Consider the following 21202-nt stretch of genomic DNA (forward strand, 5'->3'; position numbering starts at 1 on the left):
TTAAATTATACTATATATCTGCAGTATGGTGACCTTGTTTTCATACATTAGTTAAAAAAATTATCTGTCTCTCTCCAGCAGCTACCCCTTCTCCCCAAGCTGTTCTCTCCTGGGCTTCAGAGACCTGGAAGCCACAGTCTTGGTCTACCCAGTCCATCCCACTAAATCATCGCTTTGGGTGACAGGGGCAGCCTTGTCTTTTTCACAAAAAGAGAAACTGCTACTTTGCCCCTTTGTACTTCTTCCTTGGAAATTACAGGTCCTGTCCCCAGGGAAGACTGTAAGCTGGCGTTTTATCTTTTCATCCTACCCAAAGAAAAATACTGTTGGGATTTTAAATGATTGTTATTATTATTTTTTATTTGTTTTGTGTGTCCATTAGTTACACATTATTTTATGGTATGACAAATCTGCCAGTAATCAATCATTCATGCTAATTTTGTTGTTTTAAATGATTATATATTTCACATATACATATATATTTGTGTACCTAAAAGCCCTTTGATGTTATTTCTATGAATTTAATAGTTTCATAAGTTGCTGTGCTCATCAAATTAATAATCTTCTTTAATTGCTGCAATTTACCTACATCTGTTCTCTTTAATCAAACCTTTGATTGATCAACTACTGGCGATAAATCGTACCTAGATATTTACTTTCAATTTTCGTGGTTTAACCGTTTGATAGTCACAAATGAAAATAAGTAGGGCAGCACAATTTGGGGGGGAAAATTGTGATTTACTGAGATTATTGACATGCACTTCTATGCATATCAATAAATAGTCACTTAAAATTACTAAAAACAATCTTTAATTTACAAACATACAAACTGCTTATAACAACTTGTAATTTTGGATATAAATGGGGTATTTTTTATCTTAGGGTTAGGTGCTGATGCAAATTTGTCATGCTTCCTCGTTTACTTGTACTTCTTTTTGTTCTGTGTCAGTCTGTCTAAAGCCAAAATATTGCCATACAACAGTATAGGTTTTAATTACCACTTCACCGTCTTACGACGCCATATCAATTTCTACCTGGGCTGTTGGTGTGACATCACACAACTGTGCGGGGTGCTTTTAAGAGAGCAGCAATATTGTACAGGGTGGGTGTGGCTTTGAGTGGCGAAGACTAAAACTGAGCAAGAACTGAGGTGTGGTGTTCGGATTAAACCCTGTAAACTCCTTGCAACAATACTGTACCTGCCTCATATATGTTGTATATGCCATGTTCTGGACTACAGTCTTTGGCCCTGGGGCAGCAAGTCTCCCCCTGGGTTCCCCAACTCTAGTCCGGAACACAGGAGGAACGGTTAACAGACCAGCCAGTCTCAGTTTAGTCAGTTTGTAAACTTCAGGAGAATGACTATAATATATTGTACTTTTGTGTTCATGTAATCGCATGATCTGACAGTGTGATTGTGATTTTAGATTTATCATTCAGCTGTAAAAATCACATTCAATCCCATACATTTATCTCACCATGAACTAAATTGCCTAATATATTAAGAGATATTCATCTAACACGAACCACAAATATTTGCTTAATTGAATAGTGACGATGATCTTATGAAATAGAATTGAAGACTCCTCTACATGGAAAAAGGATCAGTGATCTTCTATTTGCAGAGTTTTATGACCTTGTAGTATTTCACCGAGGTTCAAACCCCACATACTATTGTGTCGCTGGGCATGAAGATTAATCCTTAGATGCTCCAGGGTGACTGTCCCTGTAACTACTGATTGTAAATCCCTCTGCTAAACACCATAAATGTAAATGTGCCTAGAGTGCTTTGTTCCGAACTGCCCTTTAATAAAATACCTAAACCTGACCGTAATCCTAATCCTAACCCTAGCTCTACATTGGCCTAAAACTGCTTATGGTATGTGGGCAAATGGTGGACTGCTCTGCAAATAAATGATATTGGGAGGAGTTGACCTGATATCCCTGACTCCATCCCAAGGGAGTCTGACCGTATTCACTCACACGCAATGTTGCTCATTTAAACACAGCACAGCACACGGTGACACAATGAAATGTGTCCTCTGCTTTTAACCATCGCTCGTGGTGAGCAGTGGGCAGCCATGAAAGGCGCCCGGGGAGCAGTGTGTGGGGATGGTGGCTCAGTGGCACCTTGGCGATTCTTCCGATTATGGGTCAGTTTCCTTATCCATTAGCCCAACACTGATTCGCTCTTGACTGATTTTTGTTTACATAAAATGTTTTTGTAAAAGTATTTAACTAGATCCACCCCTGCTGGTTTTATTTTAACACTAATGCGTGCACTGAGGTGTCGCTGTGTAACCGCAAATGTAGGTCGCTTTCAGTAAAACTGAAACATAACATCTGTGAAACGTAAAGTCAGTCGGATGGAGCCTCAGTAATAACGTATAATTTTGTAAAAATAGTTCTTTGATGTATGTGTGTGTTAGAGCTTGTCCGAACCTGACAGATTCCAGATTTTTAAAAGCCTGGCTTTCTTTGCACGCACTACGAGTGCTAGACTAAGAGGGAAAGGAAATATGTCGCGAAATGACTGGATTTAAAACATAATAGTCAGAGGCTACCTTCCGTTTCAACTCCTCAGCATCCATTTTCGCATCTCTCTCATGGTAAATTAATCTTGTGTTGTCACTTGACAACGGTGGCAGAGAATCGCAAATAAAATTAAAATATCATACATTTTTTTTTTTTATAAATTAATTTTACACATTTTGCGCAGCGAATCATACAGAAAGCATAGGAACTGTAGACTGGAAGTTTGTGTTTGCTGACCGCTCATTTACGGGGTGAGCTTGAATCGACCTGAGCCTGACAAAATTATAGAAATTGAGAGAATTAGATTAGAGCTGCTAATGTGTGTATGTGTAAAATAAACATACATATTTATATATGAGCACTGTTCTCTGGTAGCCACCCCTAGTGGTGATTTTATCAATATGTATCTATACTATATTATCTATATGTATTAGGTTATACTTGCATCAATGACTTCCTACATGTATGTGTTTGTGTCTCTATGTATTCACTTGACAATGATTTAGAATGTGGCGTGTTTTGTTTTGTTCGCGCGAGTGGGCGGGGCATCGCGCGGAGTCCCGCCCCTCAATTTGCATAAACCGGGCCGAGCTGCCCGGCGGAATCAGCTGGAGGAAGCGGTCGGTCGCGCAGAGCCGTCGCTGGACTGCGGGGCCGGCGGAGCGGCGGACGTGTCCAGGCAGGACACTGCAGGACGACGTCAGCGCCTGTCGCCTCACTTCCGCGTTTGCCGCAGATCTTTACATCAGATGTCGCGCAAAAACGACATGTAACCCTCCCCCCCCCAGGAGGGGATTCTTTTATTCCGCGCGTGGGAGGCAGCAGCAGCCTCCTGCCACCACACCGATTCCCTCATGCATTCCTGCTGGAAAATGAAACTGCAGGTACGGGTTTTATCATTTTTTTTTATTTTATTATATTATTTTTATTTATTTTATGCCGTTAAGAACCGTGCAGAACCGTGCCTGTGCGCGGCGTTGTTGTTTTGCGTGCGTCCTCCAGTGGCAGATATCGCTGAAAGTACCATGTCTGTGGTTGTTATGGTGAGGCCTGTCTCTCTCTCTCTCTCTCTCCTCTTTTTGTTTCCTCCACCCCTCTCTTCACACAGAGAGGAGAATCGTGGCTTTTTTTTTTTTTTTTTTGACTGTGTAATGCAGACCTCTGCTTTCCCCCCTGTTAAAACCTGGCTGCCTTGCGAGGCGATGCGTGAAACGTCTGAAAGGGGAGCGCGGCCGCGGCTGGACCGGTTGCCGCTCTGTGAACGGCGGCAAATTGATCCTTCGCGCTAGGTTGGATGGGGGAGGGCAGGGGGTTAGGAGGAAGATGGAGGTGTCCTGCCCTCAGCTGTCCATTTTTATCATTAAATCTCATGCAGCTCGTTCCCGAACCTAATACACACACCTGGGTGTTTTGGGGACGTCCGTCCTGTCCCCACCCAGACACAAATTGGAAGTGTAAGCGTGCTCCTTCCCCCTCGTGCTCTGCCACTGTTGTGACATGCGGTGTCCTTTAGCTGATGGCCGGCGGGCCGTAAATCATGGCAGAGCGTGTTCTGTGGTGCTGAGGAGGAGCCTGCACAAACGCCACCAGTGTAATTTGTGTCCCACGGCACTTTTGATAGAAGTTTGCATCCCTTTACCACTAGTGAAAATAATATTTGTTCCTGTGAAATAAAACACATGAAGGTTATATGGAATGTAAGAACTTAAACAGATTCGTTGTGGTGGTGTTTTTTTATTTTTTTAATTTTTTCTGTCCGCCCAATCCTGGGCTTAGCAAATCGCATCATTGACTATGTACGAAATTGGAGGCTTTGTGTGAATCCTCTGGGAAAGGGAGGAGGGGATTGGTGATGTGGAGCGATTAGTGGTCACATGTTCTGCTGGAGCTTAGAAGGCGATGGAGAGTGTCCAGTCAGTGACCCAAACCGTCTTTCTCCAGAGAGGGGACGTCCTGGTGTGGAGGCCTCTGGATGTTGGCGTTTTATGTTGGAAAACTGCAGATTATCGTTGCAGTATGTTCATGGTGGCCATAATGCCCACTACATGCTGCTCTTCTCACAATGAAAGAGCCTTACAGCTGCAGTTTGACACAATTATCGTTTCAGGCAGCCTGAGGATTATTATTATTTCCCCTTACTGTTTATCCAGCTAAATAAATGGTGGTGTTGGCAAATAACACATACGGGATGCCTCTTAATAAATAAAATCCCATTGTACATTATGCAAGTGTGTTTTAGCCATCGGCATTAACAGTAGGTTGTACTAATAACAGGCTAGCGTGTGCATTTTGGGGGTATTATTAGTGCATTTTTTGGCCCTTCCGCATTCTAAATGAATCACAGCTTTGATGATATAACACATGGACATAGGGCGTAATGTGCATTTACCTCATTACTTCTCTTGTGCAACTTAAACTACCCAATGAGGTATAAGAGGCCACCTTTTTTTGTATTGCAAGATGTGTTGCTTTTGAGGTGTATGGTTTAAATTCTACATGAAAGCAAGACTCATTACTGGTGAGCAAGTTAATAACCACGGATATGAAATGAAATATAAAAAACAGATGGCTGTGTTGTAACAGAGTGAAGTCAGGGGCATGTTCAACAGCATCTCACCAAGAATTCACTGCATGTCTGTAGAAGAACACTGTAAAATAATTTACAGAAAGTTCAGAAGTCATACTTATGATTTATCATGTGCTTAACCTGGGAAATTCCTTGATGTGGTCTTTTTTGGGGGGGTGGGGGTATTGTTTATGAAATTGACCTGGTTTGTGCATGCCATTTAACATGATTGATGGCAATTTAAAAATATTTAGTGTGTACTGATGCCTTGGTCTGTGCAATGTATTTACTCCTCTTGGGTTTTCCACTCGTAAATAAGATTAAGCTTGGAACTAACAATTGTATTTTTTTTTTCAAAATATTTAAGGCAGCGTTTGAACATGCATTTTTTTTTCTTCCCCGTAAACCCTGAAGATGTGATTGATGTACCTCGACCCCTGACCGTGGGTCTTCATTGTGTCCTCTTGACCTTATTAATATTCAGCACACACACACACACACACACACACACACACACACACACACACACACACACACACACACACACACACACACATAACCCACACAGATATCCCTGTTTTTCACATTCTCAGTACTCTCATAACTTCATGAGATCCCCCAAGCCCGGGCTTCCGCTTCTCTTATTACATCTGTTTTGTCCTGAATCCCACTGCACACCGATCAGTAACTTCACACCACTGCAGTGGATTTCCTTCCCATGTCCTGACCCTCCAGGCGAGTGACTATATGGAGGTGGCAGGCCACCGTGTTGTCCATTTCCTTCACAGACATATTGATGTCATTATTTGTGTTTGGGCTGGGGAGGGAATTTGGAGAATGGAACCGTTCTCTTCCTGACGATGAAAAGCCAGCAGTTTCCTGCTCCTCCTCATTTCTGTGGTTTGTGGGTTAATGGCTGCTGTCCTGTTTATGTCCACGTCCCACTTGTGGTTTTGGTGTCTTTTGGGTTGCCTTGCCCTGGCTGCATTGCTAAATTGATTATTATTCTTTATTTGTATTAACAACCATTTACTTTGGACACCACAGTGAAAACAATAACTCCTTCAGTATAGCATCAGATAATCTGGCTCATGAAGAGAGCAATGATTCATTATTGCCTGCTGGAGTCTGTCTGTGAGCTGTCTGGGAAATGGGGGGAAAAAAAAAGTGCATCACCCGTAGCAAGTTGTGTCTGCCGAAATGGAATATGGTGTGTATCATAACAGCACATGGAGGTCCACACACTTGACAGCTCTTCAACTGCATCCTGCACCACCATTCAATACCAGTGGACGAACATTGGCTGTACATCTTCAGGAAATAGATCCAGTTGCACACAGGCTGAGTAATGAAAATGGATCCCACAACTTTTATTGTGAAGAAACTGACAACTCAAGCAGTGCTTGTAGCTATGTACATTTGTGGCCAAAAGTTTTGACATGACTGTTTTCACACATTTTGCTGCATCTGTTTTTATTATTGCAATTTGCATATTTGTAGTGCATTTCAACCCTGCTGAGATAAATTCAGTGATCCTCTCATTAACACAAGTGAGAGTTTTGAGGAACACATGGCTGGAGACCATTCTGTCATGCTGATTGAGTTAGAATAGCAGACTGGATGCTTTAAAATGAGGGTGATGTTTGAATTCATTGTTCTTCCTCTTTTAACCATGGTTACATGCAAGGAAACATGTACAGAGCTTCAGGAACGTCAGCAGGCAGGTGTGAGGGCATCTGCATGCACAGTGAGGCAAGGCACAGTGAGAAGGGCAGCAGAGGAGCAACTTCTCGCCAAGAAAAACATCAAGGACAGACTGATATTCTGCAAAAGTTACAGGGATTGGACTGCCGAGGACTGGGGTAAAGTCATTTTTATGACTTTACCCCAGTGCTACCATCAGTCCTATCTCGTGCCAACATATTAAAGCAACAGTAAAGAGACCATTCATGTGTGGGCCTGCTGCTCATCCAAGGGAGTGGGCTCACTCACAATTTTGCTTAAAACACAGCCCTGAATAAAGACCGGTACCAAAACTGTACCCCGACAGCAACTTCTCCCAACCATCCAAGAACAGTTTGGTGAAGAACAATGAATTTGACTCAAATACTGGTTTCAATTCTCAAAACTTTCAGGTTCTGGTTCTGGCCATGACTCTTCTGTTACCATAAGCATCTTTTTTTGGTTTTGTTTGTGTGGTTTCCAAATGCAACCGAATAATTAGACTAACATCAATTAAAAATGCTGTTCTTCAAACTCATGATCCAGTCATGATCTGACTCTTCCCAATATAATCATTACTAAAACAGTCATAAAGATCAGTTTCCACAAAAGAGAAAGCACCAGGAGCTGCAAATTCTTTTTGACATGTAAAATGAAGATAACATAGCATGAATGTAATTTATATGAAAAAACTTGGGTAGTGTGTTGCTTGTGAAATTTAACGGCACATTGCATGTGTGCGGAGGGGGTGAACGCTGCCAGCCTTCGATATTCACGCATACTCAGCACTAGCACGAACACTAAATATTGCAAACAACAGTTTACTCACCCCATGAGGAACACTGCTGTAATTGAACAGACTGATTAACAGCTCGGTGCATATACTGCATTTGTCATTCATATTTTGAACCACAAAAAAATTTAGTGTTACAAGATCACATTCTTCAAATGTCAAACTACAATTAAAAAAACCAAATCAATTTCCAAGGCCGTAAGGACGAAAAGAGCCGCGGGTTTCCGACCCCTGCACTAATAGTAGACCGAGTTGTCTGTTCCTATGTTAATTAACATTTATTTCTCTGTTTAATAGACCTTGTCAGTGCATTGTGATTTGTTGTGGAATTTATCATTTTTGGAGTTCGTTTCTTTAAATATCAAAGCTACAATTAAAGTAGGGCAAATGAGGTACAGTGTAAAGTGATCTAGCTCCCTGAGTCCTGACTGAGAGTATATGTTAATTATTTAATTAAGTAACAGGCACATGTGACTAAACCCTGCCCTATAGCACTCCTACTTATTATTATTACTTGTATTGTACTTGTTTAACGATGTATTATCATCTTTAACACAATTGCCAAAAGAGACATTTAGTTTGGATATATCAACTTTCTAATATCCAGTATCATGTTTTTGGTCTGGTGAATGAAAGTTACTGGAATTTTAAGATATCAAAACCCGACTATTTCATTCAGGTGGGACAAGAAGCCTAATATTCCACTGCATTTAGGCAATGGAGATAATGCTATGCTACAATCCATTGAGCTGCAAATCGCAAAATACAATAAAACATGTTTTGGGATTTCCCCCCCCCATGTTTTTATCCCAAATATTCCTCCTCATATTAGTTAAATATTTCAGACAGTCTTGTCTTAACCATGTTCCTTTCTAAATTGATAATGAGCCAGCAGGAGCTGGATTCCACCCCATCTCCTCCAGGTCTTCTAATGCAAATCAGCATGACTATCTACCTATTGGTGATGCATAAATTTGTTCTGCTGGTATTGGTGTCAAGCATAGATGCGGGGCAAATATAATTGGCACATTTATTAGGTTTTATGCATGTTAGGCTTTGCTTGTGGGGTTAGCACTCTTGATGTAGATATCTGCTTTAAAATTACATGCTGACGAAAAGTATGCAAATTCTGGATGGTATAATTGTTTAAACGTGAGTATTTTTTTTGGGGGGGGGGGGGGGGGGGGGGTGGGGATGCTTGCTCAGTTGCTAAGTGTGTTGAAATACTTGAAGATTTCTGCATTAAAATGTCTGGGCAGGGTGGTAACTGTCTACATGCCTCTTCACCATGGATTGTTAGGCGGAGAACGAAGTTGTCACCTCAGTCTGCGGGGTTCTGGCACCTGACTGAATCACCACTCTGAAACTGAGCTTTTGAAGTGGATGTGCCATAGTGTGCTAATAATTGACTTTATTACCACCGATTCCCAACATTAGTTGTGAGAGCGTCTACTTCATTACCCGTCACAGTCGGATACTTATTTGTATATTGGCTGTATATTGAATTGCTTGCCGCATGCTAAAGCTGAGATTGTTCTGTACAATTTTTTTCTTTGCTTTGTATTTTTTGTTATACATTATCTCCCTTGTGCTCTTTATTTTCCATGGTCTCTGTGTTTTAGTGCTCCACAATGTGAATATTTAAAATAAATACTGTCAGTCCCAGTAATAGTTTGACATGTGACTTTCATTTCACTGACTGCACAACTCCCAAGGCAATAGAGTTGCTAGATTTAAAGTTGTTTTGCATTTTCTCTCTACTTTAACCCTTTTTCTGAAATACACTGGCTTCTATTGCAAATATGTTTTTCATGCTCCAGACAACAGCTTCACTTCACCTGCTCTCGCTGTTCTTAGAGCCTTTCCTTTGCATTTTGATTTGACTTGAAATTTCTCTTTATTTTCTGTCACTCAGAGCACTGCTGATGGCTGCTTTCATCACATTGCTGCCATGAAATGCTGGCGTAAGGCCTCTGTGGGTAAACTATACCCTTGGGCAAAGCCTGTGTTAGAACATAAGGGCAGCCTCTGCTGATTAGTAACTGTCACTGATGCCTGGCATGGTCCAGGCGATTTATTCATTTATTTGGAGCTATAATTCTTTGAGGTGGATCGAGCACCAGTAACCCTTTAGCTATTTCATGGGCTAACTGCCACAAAAAAAAAAAAAAAACACCTAAAGTCATTATTTATGACACATTGTGCCATTTGTCATCGTTTCTTGGTGGCCGTGTCCTTGAATGTGGTCCGTTTTTTTTTACGTTTTTAAACCTTTTTTTACACTTTTTACTATTTTGAGAGCTACTTGACCTGATGTTTGGGATTATCTTTGTATTCTCCAGCTAATTGCCTCAGGCTGAGGATGCCAGGAAGATGCCCCTATGTTATTGCAGAGTTCATCCAGACGTTAACTTTGGAAGATTGCAAATTGCCGGATCGCAAGACAACCCACGTTCGCAGCCGCTGGATTAATTTAATGAAGTTATTGGGACAGCGCATCACTAAATGAATTCTGTCATTAACTGTTACTTGCCATGACAATATTATTGTGTTCAATTACTCGCCATCAGTTGTCACCAATCTTTACACTCGAGTAGTCGAATTTGTCTGACACCAGAGAGCATAATGGCAGGAGTCCTAGATATGGGCCATACATGAAGAAAAAAAAAAAGGTCAATTGCTTGTCTGAAATTTGGGAGAGTTGGGGCTGTGCTTATGAACTAGATCACTAAACCCCACCTACTACTTTTTTGTCCCTGAGCAAGACACTTAACCCTGAGTGTCTCCAGGGGGACTGTCCCTGTAAATACTGATTTTGTAAGTCACTCTGGATAAATTCTGTAAATGTAAATCTGATCAAAAAACAGTGTTCGTTTGCACATCAGTTTGTCCCCTTTGCCTGCTGTGTCCTGGAACCAGAACCAGAAATGGAACCATGTGACCCCAAAACCTATTAAGTACAAATCAAACACATTTAAAGAAGATTGACACCTTTCAGCATAAAATAAAACTTTAAAAGTTTAAAAGAAGCATCCATTAGCATTTGAGTTTGGTGGTTTTGTGTAAAATATACAACAATTCATTCTCTTGATGGAATCAGCTTTAGAATATTATTATTATCCTCTTCTCCTTGCTGGACATTGTTTTGCTGTGTAATGCTATTAGAGCAGGTTATAGACCAGTTTCAAGATCAACACTTCATACTCTTGAGTTTATGTTTTTTATTTGAACAAAATGCACACATTTACTTCCTGTGCACCTGCACGACAGAAAAGGAGTTCAGGGCTGAGCCAGACACCAAAATCTACAAACCGCATGGCCTCGTAGGTTTGGCATGACTGGAGAGAAGGTCATTTATTTATTTATTTATTTATTTGTTTCAGTTCTCCTTTGGATCTGTAGACATATTTGTGAGTTTTGTAGCCTTATCATTCCCCTCCTATAATCCTCAAGGACTGGTCATGCGTTTGCGGCCTCATTATACTCTCAGAGCTCTGATGCAGCCTTGGGTACTTGAGCTCATTATTCCGTTTGAGGGTGCTAGCACATTGACTGAACATGTCAGTTCACCACGCTCCCCATTAGTGCTCCCTCAATACATTTGCACAGTTCAGATCACTTCTGTGTCAAGTTTCTCTGTGTCACTTAGGTGTTAAGTATTTCTTAGTGTTTCTTGTCATATTAGCTGGAATGGACATTATTACTAGTTCTAAAGAATATATTTAATGGCACTTTTTATTTAATACTTTTTAAAATAATGCTCATACATTTGCTTTGTTCTTTACTGTGACCTTCACACAAAATGTATATTTATAATATATTTATACTTTGGAGCCATGTTTTAGAAAATTAATGTCATTTTTATTTTTGAGATTTGAGTCACATCATATTTATGTCTGTACAAAGAGGAATCCTTGTCACCGCAGTCAAGGCCGTACAGTGACGTGGTGGTTAGTGTCGTGACCTCACACACCCAAGGTCATGAGTTAGAATACAGGGTTCGGCTTTAGAGCTCTTCTCATGTTGGCATGGCAGTCCTTTTGGGTTCTACGGTTTCTTCCTCCTGCCAAAAGGCATGAACACTAGGTGGACTGACTCTAAGTTAGCCAAAGGTGTGAGTGTGAGTGGCTTATTGATTGGTGAGTGAGTGAGATCACCACAGTATTGAAAAATGAAACAATTTGTTGATAATGAGATGTAGTGAACTTTTTTAAAAAAAAAAATTATGTTAATGCTGTCCCAGCGTCTTAAAATCAAGATGTGTTGTTAGGTGCTGTTGTGTGGTGCTCCTGGTGTTCTCTGTTGGTCTTGTACCTGTCTCAGACGGTCACAGCAATCAAACTGATGACGCTGTCAGTCAGAATGACTCTTCCTTGTAGACTGGCCTGGAGCCACACAAGGGAAAGTTTACAGTTTTGTCTTTGTTGTGGAACATATTTAAGACACTTGTGAATACCAAGGCTCCCAGTTCATCTTTTAATACACGCTCACACCACCAGTGAAATGTTTGGATTCACCTACTCTGTGGCAGTTATGGTGACTAAGATGGAGCCATTTTGAAGAATCCAATGCAGGAAACATATTTAGTAATTTCTGTAGCAGGAGAAAGTGAAGTATGTTTAAAAATTTTTCCCCAAGTTGCCCTTTTTACTTTCATGGCTGCTTTTTCACTATTGTCATCATCAAAGGCTTCTTCATGAGATACTCATTAACATGAGTGAATGATAAGAAAGTGTTCAACGTAAACCTTCAGGACCGTTGGAAACTGTCCCCATTGTCTAACTTAAGGTGGTCAAGGGAAGCCAAAGTGTGAAGTGCTGCCATCACAGCTTAAGCTCCCTGCTTTGGGGAGACTGGTAGTAGCCAGAAGACCACAAAGTTACAGGATCAAACCTCATTTACTACCATCGTGAGCAAGATGACATTGAGATCAACCACAACTAATTAAAATGTCACCCTTCTTATTACTACAGCCTGGAAAGTGTTTTCAGCTTGACAGAGATTTGAGTTCCTGATGTTGATGCTGCTTGGAGTGTGAATGTTCAGCCTTATTTTCCTGCCTTTTTTCTTTGACCCTTATTATCTCTTCATGAGGAATTTCAAAATGTTTTATTGTCCTCAACATAGTCCTATCAGTTACACCACGCAATGAAGGTGTTATTTTGTGCTCTTACTGCAGATACCGTAGTCAGAAATTGAATAGCGTGAACCATTTGTTCACAGTATGTGTGTTTCTGGGGTCTGCTTGGATGCCACACCAGTTCACAATGCATGAATCAGCTCTGAATTTGTGTATTTATTTATCTGTGGTGGTAGTGGTGGTTGGAGGGGGGAGGGGTGGAAGGCCATGCAAGACTTATACAGAGTCTTCCATCACTACATTACCATGGCAACCAGGATGGACTCGAGCGACAAGTACAGCAGGGCAGTAATTAGAAATAAAAAGCCTTTGCCTCCACATCAGTGCTTTGGCAAATCAGCCACTCAACAGGGAGCTCACATTGACTATCGGCGGCGAGACGGAGCAGTCATGTTCTGAATCCGACAGCAGATAGCATGGTGCCAATGGCACTTTCAGTTACTGAAATACCCTGTACAGGAGGACGTGGCTGTCTCTCCTTCAGAACCCGGCTTCATACACTCCATATATGGATTCGTTTCCATTGTTTGTGTTTGCTATGCATCACATATAGCATGATATTAGGTAGCATGTTGTCCTTTGCAATGTGTAGTGTTGGGCATAATCACTGAATGGAAAGGATCGATTTACAAATGAAAACGAGTTGGGTTCCCTGTTGTGGGTGTGGGTTTCACTTGTATTTTACGAGTTGTACAGCTGTCTTCTGATGTCTCCATAAACAGCCTGGTTTCAGCACACATTCCCGAATGTTAGACCGATCTGTTCTGTACATGCGTGCACTTGCACATGATATCTGTGACAAATTGGTGCATCTCTACAGACGGCCAGCATGGCAGACAGTAGCAGCACAGACTCATCTGCTGAAGCCAGTCTGCTGGAGCATTTGAATATTTTTGGTGAACAACCAAGTTCAAAGTTACACAAAACAAATTGTGTCCTATTTATTAAAGAAAAAAAACAAAACACATAAATGTGTGCTACTTCATTTTTCCCCGAATGTAAACAGGATCAGCAGTGTGTGCCTACTGGCAAAGGCAGGAAATAAGGTGCAAGAAGTGCATGCTATTTGAGTTTCAGCAGTTTTCATAGTTTTATTATCTTTCGAGCATGGTTTCCAGATTTAAAGTATATGTAAAACAAGTATAAAGTGCATGTAAATTGAATTTATTTAGATTTTCTTCATCAGCCTTCACTGGTATTTGTTTCTCCTTTTGAAGGACTCAGGGGGACACAAGTCACCCCATCCCCCTGGGAATCATCTGTCAGTGTTCGGCCCTGAATGAACCCACTCTTTACATAACCATAACTGACAGCCTTATTCCAGGGTTTGAGATGATTTCCGTGGACAGTGTGATTTTTGCTTCTGTTTGAAACAAGTACAATTCGCTAAAGATCCCCATCCAGGGAAGGTGGCTGTTCGTCTGCAGTGCTGCAGATGTTTCTTGTTTTTCCCTTTTTTCTTTCTGCTGCCAGTGTTTCTGGGTTCATCTGCAGTGGAAACATCTGAGACTCATTGCGGCGTTTGGTTTTTATATAAATCCAGAACAGTGCTTGGCCATGGATGGTTGTGTATGCAGAACACACGCACAGGGCAAAGGTTAAACTAGATCACACAAGTTTGATTGGATGATCTCCGGAAGTCCTTCATGCCCCAAAGACATAATATACAGATAGGTCACTCTTTAGGTTACCAGTCCAAAATGTGGTCTTCTGAACATGCTGGTTGGAGAATGTCGCTCATACCAACAGGTCTTTCCTGTTCGTTTCTCACACATCTGTAAATTGTGCTTAAAGTGAACGTTTGTAAATCACATGGCAGGCACTGCTATTTAAAAAAGCCTTGCGTGGTACTTCATTTTATCCCTTCTATTCACATTTAATGTGTACATTTCTGTTGCTGGAAAGTGTATTGTAAATAGGTATAAAATGCTACCTTGATTGCATGAGATGGGTTTCTTGTAAAGCACCTTGCCTCAATATTTTATTCATGGGTGTCGTATGATGAACACTGAGAGCTGTTTTTCTCTTTCTCTTTCAGAACGAGAAGCCCCTTGGTCATTCTGCGAGCAGATCCAGCAACATTTCAAAGGTATGGAAATGCGTATGTACCTCCAGCCACCTACAGAGAAAGACTGAGCGTCTGGAGTTCCCGTCGGTCTGTTTCTGCTCTGGGGAGAGAGAGAACACAAGTGGCCATCCCTCAGAACCTGAAACCCGTGCATAGCCCAGTATCCACCTCCAGATTCACGTCTGGAGCTCCGCTCATCTGAATCATATTCCCAGAATGGATCTGATTCTGCGCCATACCTTTGTTTGTTTTAATTAACACCCAGGCTGGCAGGCGTGGGACAAGAGTCTGTAGTATGTCTGTAACACTTCTTCCTCTTGTGGTTTTAGTATTCGTAGTGCCGAATTATTTTTATTTTTTGTGGTAGACCATTATATTAGCGCGCAGAAAAACAGAGGGAGGGAAGGGAAGCTCAGCAGAGCCTTTCACTCCCCCTCTGGCCTGTATCTCTGCCTCTTAGCACAGCTTTAGTGCACTTCTGTGTAGGAATGAGCCTCTTAACAGATAAACCCTTTACATGTGCTAATCGATGTCAGGGTCACCCCGTCTGCGAGCGCCTTTGCCTGGTTTAGCGGAGAATGCATCTGCAATCGGCCTGATTACATGCATGCGGACCACGTTCCTTTTGTATTAAAAAAAATAAAATACCAATTTAATCAATGACCTTGTGTGCCTCATGCGTGCTGCGTATCAGACAGCATTATGTTCTGAATTTCAGCAGAAACTTTTCTCTTTCTTTCTGAGATCAAGAACAGCATGCTGGCACCTTTTGAACTCTGCACTTTTTTTTTTTTTTTTTTTTTTAATTCCCTTTTCTTCTCTTTTATTGCCATGGAAGTTTGAGGCTCGCTGGCTTCACTGCTTGACCTCCTGTGAAGAACTCTGCTGCTCCCTTTTTCCACCCCTCTAGGACTTTTTACCACCACAGCTCATCGAAGTTGAAGGAGTAGTCTGGCCGTTTACAGTAAAGTCGAAGTTGTTAGGGGTACTACAGTGATGTTTTGTGCTGTTACAGCAATGTACTCTGCACTCCACAGTCATATCTAACTGTGTGCAGTAGTTGCTTTTCTGCATGTCCCAATTTTCAAAAGGCAAGCAGTAAGTTTTGGATAAAGGAGTAGGCATGGGTTTACTTGCATTGTTTTTATCATATGAATGTTGGAAAAAAAACAATGGCTCAGTTCAACAGGATAGTTGCATTTGCAAACTACCATGTAAGTTTTTTGGCCGTATTAAAGTATTACGTTGTTTCTGCATGGCTGACAACCTTGCAGATAGAGGCCTGTGCTTGGCATGCTGCTCCGAACACCTGCTTGGTCAAACCTTGAGCGGTTAGCCACTCCCTTATGGTCTATTCAGTCTGCTGTTCGGCCGTCAGTGGCTTTTTCGCTTTTACATGACTGACTAATCATAAATATCCCATCATTTGTTTACTACCAAATCATGCGCGCACACAGTCCTCATATATAAGAAGCATATGTTGGCTTTGTATAGGATTATAGGTTGTGGTATTTTAAATATTAACTGGTAGTAAACCTTCTATTCAATGTCACGTACCAATAGCGTTCATGGGTTACTTTCTTAGATCAGTGTGTGATTTCTCGAAAGATTGTGTCACTGCCAGACATGTTGGGTGTGCAAACTTTCCAGATATTCTTTTTTTGGCAGCAAGCACGAATGGTGAAAAGTGTGTGTGTGTGTGTGTGTGTGTGTGTGTGTGTGTGTGTGTTGGGTGATATAGGCAAGAATCTGACCATAATTTTAGAATACAAGATGTTCAGTGGCGCAGTGCAAGACATTCACTTCCTTTTGGAGCATGTCTTTCATCCTCTCATTTCATGCGCCTTGAGCCACCATGACACATTTTCGTTTAGCTGCTTCTCTGTCCATTGCGCTGTGGTCTGTACACATAGGGCCAGATGCCAGTATCCAGACTACATTCACTGTCACGCAATGCTGCTGATCACCACAGAACTCCAGAAGCTTTACAAGTATTATTAACATTAATTGTTCATTAGCGGCAAGTTGGCTGATCCTTAAAAAACTAAAATTAAGCCAGCCTCCCTTGTCCATATGTTTTGATTCTGTCCTTTGCCTCCCTTCTTGCTCAACGTACCATTTTGATCAAATGAGGGATGATGCCCCGCCCACTCATATTCATTTGTTGGCAAATGTAATGTCTTTTTTTAAATTAAAAAAAAAATTGGTATTCATTCAAACAATTAAATAAAATTCTTGAGATGACCGCTCCACGATAGCACAGGGAGTGACATGGGTGGGATTCAAAAAATAAATAAATAAATATTTATGTTTTAAATGAACGTTTTTCGTGTGATGTTTGGTTACATAATGGCATCATTATAAGCTGTTACAATTTTCTGTGTGCTGTTGTTTTCCTTCCTTTTGTAAACTCAACATTTCCTTCCTGGTCTTTTGTAATGCCATGTAAAAATCCCAATAAAAATATTTTGATTTTAAAAAAGAAAATTAATCTGTGTTGTGATCTACAGCAATAAAATGTTTCTTTTTTTATAGAAGGTCTATAAAAAAGTCTCATTTGACCATCTCATGAATCATCTCTCAAAAGAGGAAAATAGGGTAGTCCAGGAGAACTAGGTTCCCTGAAGTATATTTAGAAAAATTGGCATGAATCATATTGTGGCTTCTATTAATGGCCTATTTGGCATTTGTTTATATTTAGAAGACCACTCATGACAAGCACGACTTTCCCCCTTTAGAGGTATATAATATTTTTAGGCCTTTGATATATTTGAATGTCCCTTTTGCCTCAGTCGTGAAAATCCAGAGCCATTAACTCCACAGGGGCTGAGTGGACGACAGGAAAGACTATGCCTGGTGGTATAATTCCCCTCTTTTCCAGCCACACGATGCCATGGCTCATGGGTCTTTTTCTAAACTACTCCAAACAGCTTTACTGAGGCCATTAATGAGACATGGTAACCCACGACAAGCTGCGGTGATGAGGGGAGAGTAGATTTACGCGCTGCTTATGTTCTCTTCCAGTGAAATGGGTGCTTGATGGGGTATTTTTAGCACAGTGGCAGTGCTGTGAAGAATTCAATCAATCGTAGATTTAATGTTGGCGTAGGCTGAGATTTGCATCCATCGTGAGAATGGATATGGAAGCCTATTTGTATGAGCTGCTTTAGTTTCATAGCTTTTTTCCATTTTGTTTTCCTTTGGACCGTGCCTGTAACAGTTGAGAAAAAAAGCCTGCTGTAATATTTAAGCTTGAGTGTAATGACACTGTGCCATGTCCAGTCTTCTATTGATCCATTTAGGCCTTGGGCTGTACATTTACAAATGTTAGATACGGATTTAATCGATAGCTCATTAGTCCTGGACACAAATTGAGAAACGATGCACTTTTTTGTTTGGTAAAAATAGTCACCAGCTCCTGCTTCTAACAACCAGCAATTAAGACTATGAGGGATATTTGGGCTGCACATGGGGGAAATCAGAATTCTGTATGCACGTTGGGCATGATAGCAGACACAGTGCTCAGATCTGCTGACGTCCCTGTGAAGAATAAGTCCTAAAATATCTATCTATGTGTGTTATTTTATGTTAATCACTGTGTTAAATACCTATGCAATATTTTAGTGTTTTTGGTCACATGATTGTATATCTGGCTACACTGATATTCTGCTTTTTGTGTATGGAGCAGATACTTTCAAAGAACTCCCCAAGATTCTGGCAACTAGCAAGGAAGTCTCTTGTTTTATATGTTTTTTAGAGAATTTGCAGAAATGTTATTGATTGTTACATTAGCAAACACGCTCTGTGTGCTGCTTCTGTTATAGCATCTTGCCTTGTGAATCCCACATTTTTGCTCTATACAGTGAGCAATGTGAGCTTAAATGTGCCTTTTGCTTTCTCTGCAGGCAGGAAGCCCGACCTCTGTAAATGCTCCCAGCAGCTTCTCTAGAACATCGGTCACACCCTCCAATCAGGACATTTGCAGGTATGTTTGTACCTAGTGATTTGAGTCACTTCTACATGGTTGCTCATTGGATGGTTGCTCATTGGTCCATTTCAGTTCTGTCTGTCCTCATCTTTTGGATTGTCAATGATGCATGCTTGACCCTCATTTTTCTTCTTTCTGCCCCTTTTTTCCCTCCTCTTCCCCGACATTCCCTTGTTCTTGTTCATACCTGTCCATCTCTTGCATGCAGTTTTAACACTGTCGGTTATGATGCGAGCCCCCAGAAACCTTTGCAGGCCACTGTTGTTCTCCTCAACTCAAATGGGAAAAGCACAGGGTCGTCCCAGAATATCACTACCACCACATTTCTTCCACCGGACTCTCCCGTGAAGCCGAAACCTAAGAGCCCGTTTGGGGCTGAGTGGCTGTCACTGCTCAAGGCTCCGGTGAACATCAGGCGAGATTGTGGCACGCTGAAGTTCTCTAAGTCTCTGAACGACGTGGGCCAGCGGATGGATAGCCTTTGCAGCGGGCTGCACTTCATTGACCACACTTGCTCTGAGGGTGAGCTCGTCTCAGAGACGGAAGCTCTCTCCAAAGGCAGTGCCGGCCAGCGAAAAGCCTGCCAGCACGGCAAACCTTCTCAGTTAGGCCCACTCTTTCCCTTCCCCCAGGCTGCAACCTTCTCCAGCACTTACAAGTTCCCTGCAGGCCTGGCACCTGAGCACGGTCTGCAGCCTCTGCCCCTAGACGGACACAAGAGCTCCAACTTCCTGCGTCTCCTCTTCCCCTTCAACCGTTCATCCACGTTTGGCAGCCTCCACGTGTCAGAGTTGGGCAGCTATGCCTCCCGCCTCCAAATCACCAAGTCAGCCAGTGCTCTGCTGGAGAGCAGTGAGTCATGCTGTGCTGAGGAGATGGGTGATGATGAGGTGTTTGAGGAGGAACCTTCCCCCCGCTGGCCTCTGAAGGGGGGCGGCCTTCGTGCCCCACTCTGCTCACTGGAGGAAGACAGTGATCTGGACCACTGCCCCTCCCCAATGTCGGACAAGACCACCGCCCCCCTCTCACCTTTCTCTTTGTCTGGTGACTGCTGCAGGTGGGTCCTCCCAGGATACCTCATCCAGACCTTCTCTGACCCCTAACCCTGGATGTGGTTTCCCTGTAGTGGTTCCAGTTCTGTAGTGCCCCCTAAAGGAAACATTCCCCTCCTTGCACATGCTAGTTTTGACCTAGTGGGAGAAAGGCAGAGACTGGCCATTATTTTTGGGCCTCAGAATTGTGACATAATATTTCAAGACTATTAGCATTTAATGGAATATAGTGCAATAGTTGTGTGAAATGCACCATCTCCTAAAACTCTTTAGGTGATACTTGTTAGTTTGGTGCACAGGTTGGCTACTAGTATCCCTTCCTTGTGTGCCCTCGTAGCCTGTATGCCAGTTGCTGTGCGGAGGGAATGCGTATGGGGTATGGGGTTGCATGTTCACTCGTCACGCCCCCTCTCTTGACTGCAGCCATTTCACGTTGGGTTTTTGCACTGTTGTGCATGTTTATTAGGTTTCGGGTTTGATACTGAATTCGGATTGTGTATTTATAGTACACAACTGACCTGTTTTATAGAACTGACCTGTTTTTATGATTCTGCACTCTTTTGTCACTATAGTCATGTGATTGATTTTTAAATCATGAACATGTTTCCTGAACAATCGTTATTCTCTAATCATCATTGGCTTGTCATTGACATATTTTGACACTTTGCAATCACATAAACATTTATACTGTGGACTGTATGGTATGGCACAGCCCTGCTGCCCATCTTATCTAATGTGATTGGATGGCTACTCTAAACATTGCAGTACCTGGATCTGGATCTGACTCCTTTCGCTCCCCTCCATGTGCCAGGCCATTATTTTGTATGTTGATGGAAGGGATTGACATGCTGGGAACCGAACATCAATTTGGGTAATTGTGTAATTATGATTGGGTGAAAAGATGGGGGAAAATACAGGACCGTACACCATGATGCTAGTGCTCTGTTTTATATATCGAATTGGTTGTGTGTTAGGGCTTTTCTGTGCTGTAATTGCAGTTGATGAGATGACTGTGTGTGCAAGACATTCGTCTAACACCTGCCATCTGTCTGCTCCACCATGTGCCAGAATCAGGCTGCATGTTGTTTTTCTTTTGTTTTTCGGTCACTATGTTAGATGAGGTGATCGTTCATGTCTGTGCATGTCACCACATTGCTGACCTTAAATGATCCCATTACATGTTTCCAACATTCAGATTCAGTCCAGATGCTGGAAATTGTTTCGACCACAAAATATATTTTTTATTAATGTCAGAAACAACTGACAATTTCATGAATGTTTAGGTTTAATCTCGGAAAAGTTACTGTTTGTCCTCAGTAGTGCGCATGCAAAAAAAAA

The 21202-nt window shown here is 41.8% G+C and overlaps 1 protein-coding gene across 6 annotated transcripts in view; it reads left to right on the forward strand.

The window, feature by feature from the left end:
* The window catches only part of marchf8 (membrane-associated ring finger (C3HC4) 8), a 62115-nt gene that overhangs the window by 29889 nt on the left and 11024 nt on the right, over positions 1 to 21202 (forward strand). For 4 of the 6 annotated variants that reach the window (XM_028989103.1, XM_028989104.1, XM_028989105.1 and 1 more), the window contains exons 3-5: positions 14795 to 14845; positions 18730 to 18809; positions 19021 to 19869. In XM_028989103.1, coding sequence (XP_028844936.1) covers positions 14795 to 14845; positions 18730 to 18809; positions 19021 to 19869 — 980 coding nt within the window. Of the gene's footprint in view, positions 1 to 3130; positions 3420 to 14794; positions 14846 to 18729; positions 18810 to 19020; positions 19870 to 21202 lie in introns of those variants that run through there. The other 2 variants (XM_028989107.1, XM_028989108.1) reach the window with 2 other exon arrangements.

Source organism: Denticeps clupeoides, chromosome 8, assembly GCF_900700375.1.
Source record: "Denticeps clupeoides chromosome 8, fDenClu1.1, whole genome shotgun sequence".
NCBI lineage: Eukaryota > Metazoa > Chordata > Actinopteri > Clupeiformes > Denticipitidae > Denticeps > Denticeps clupeoides.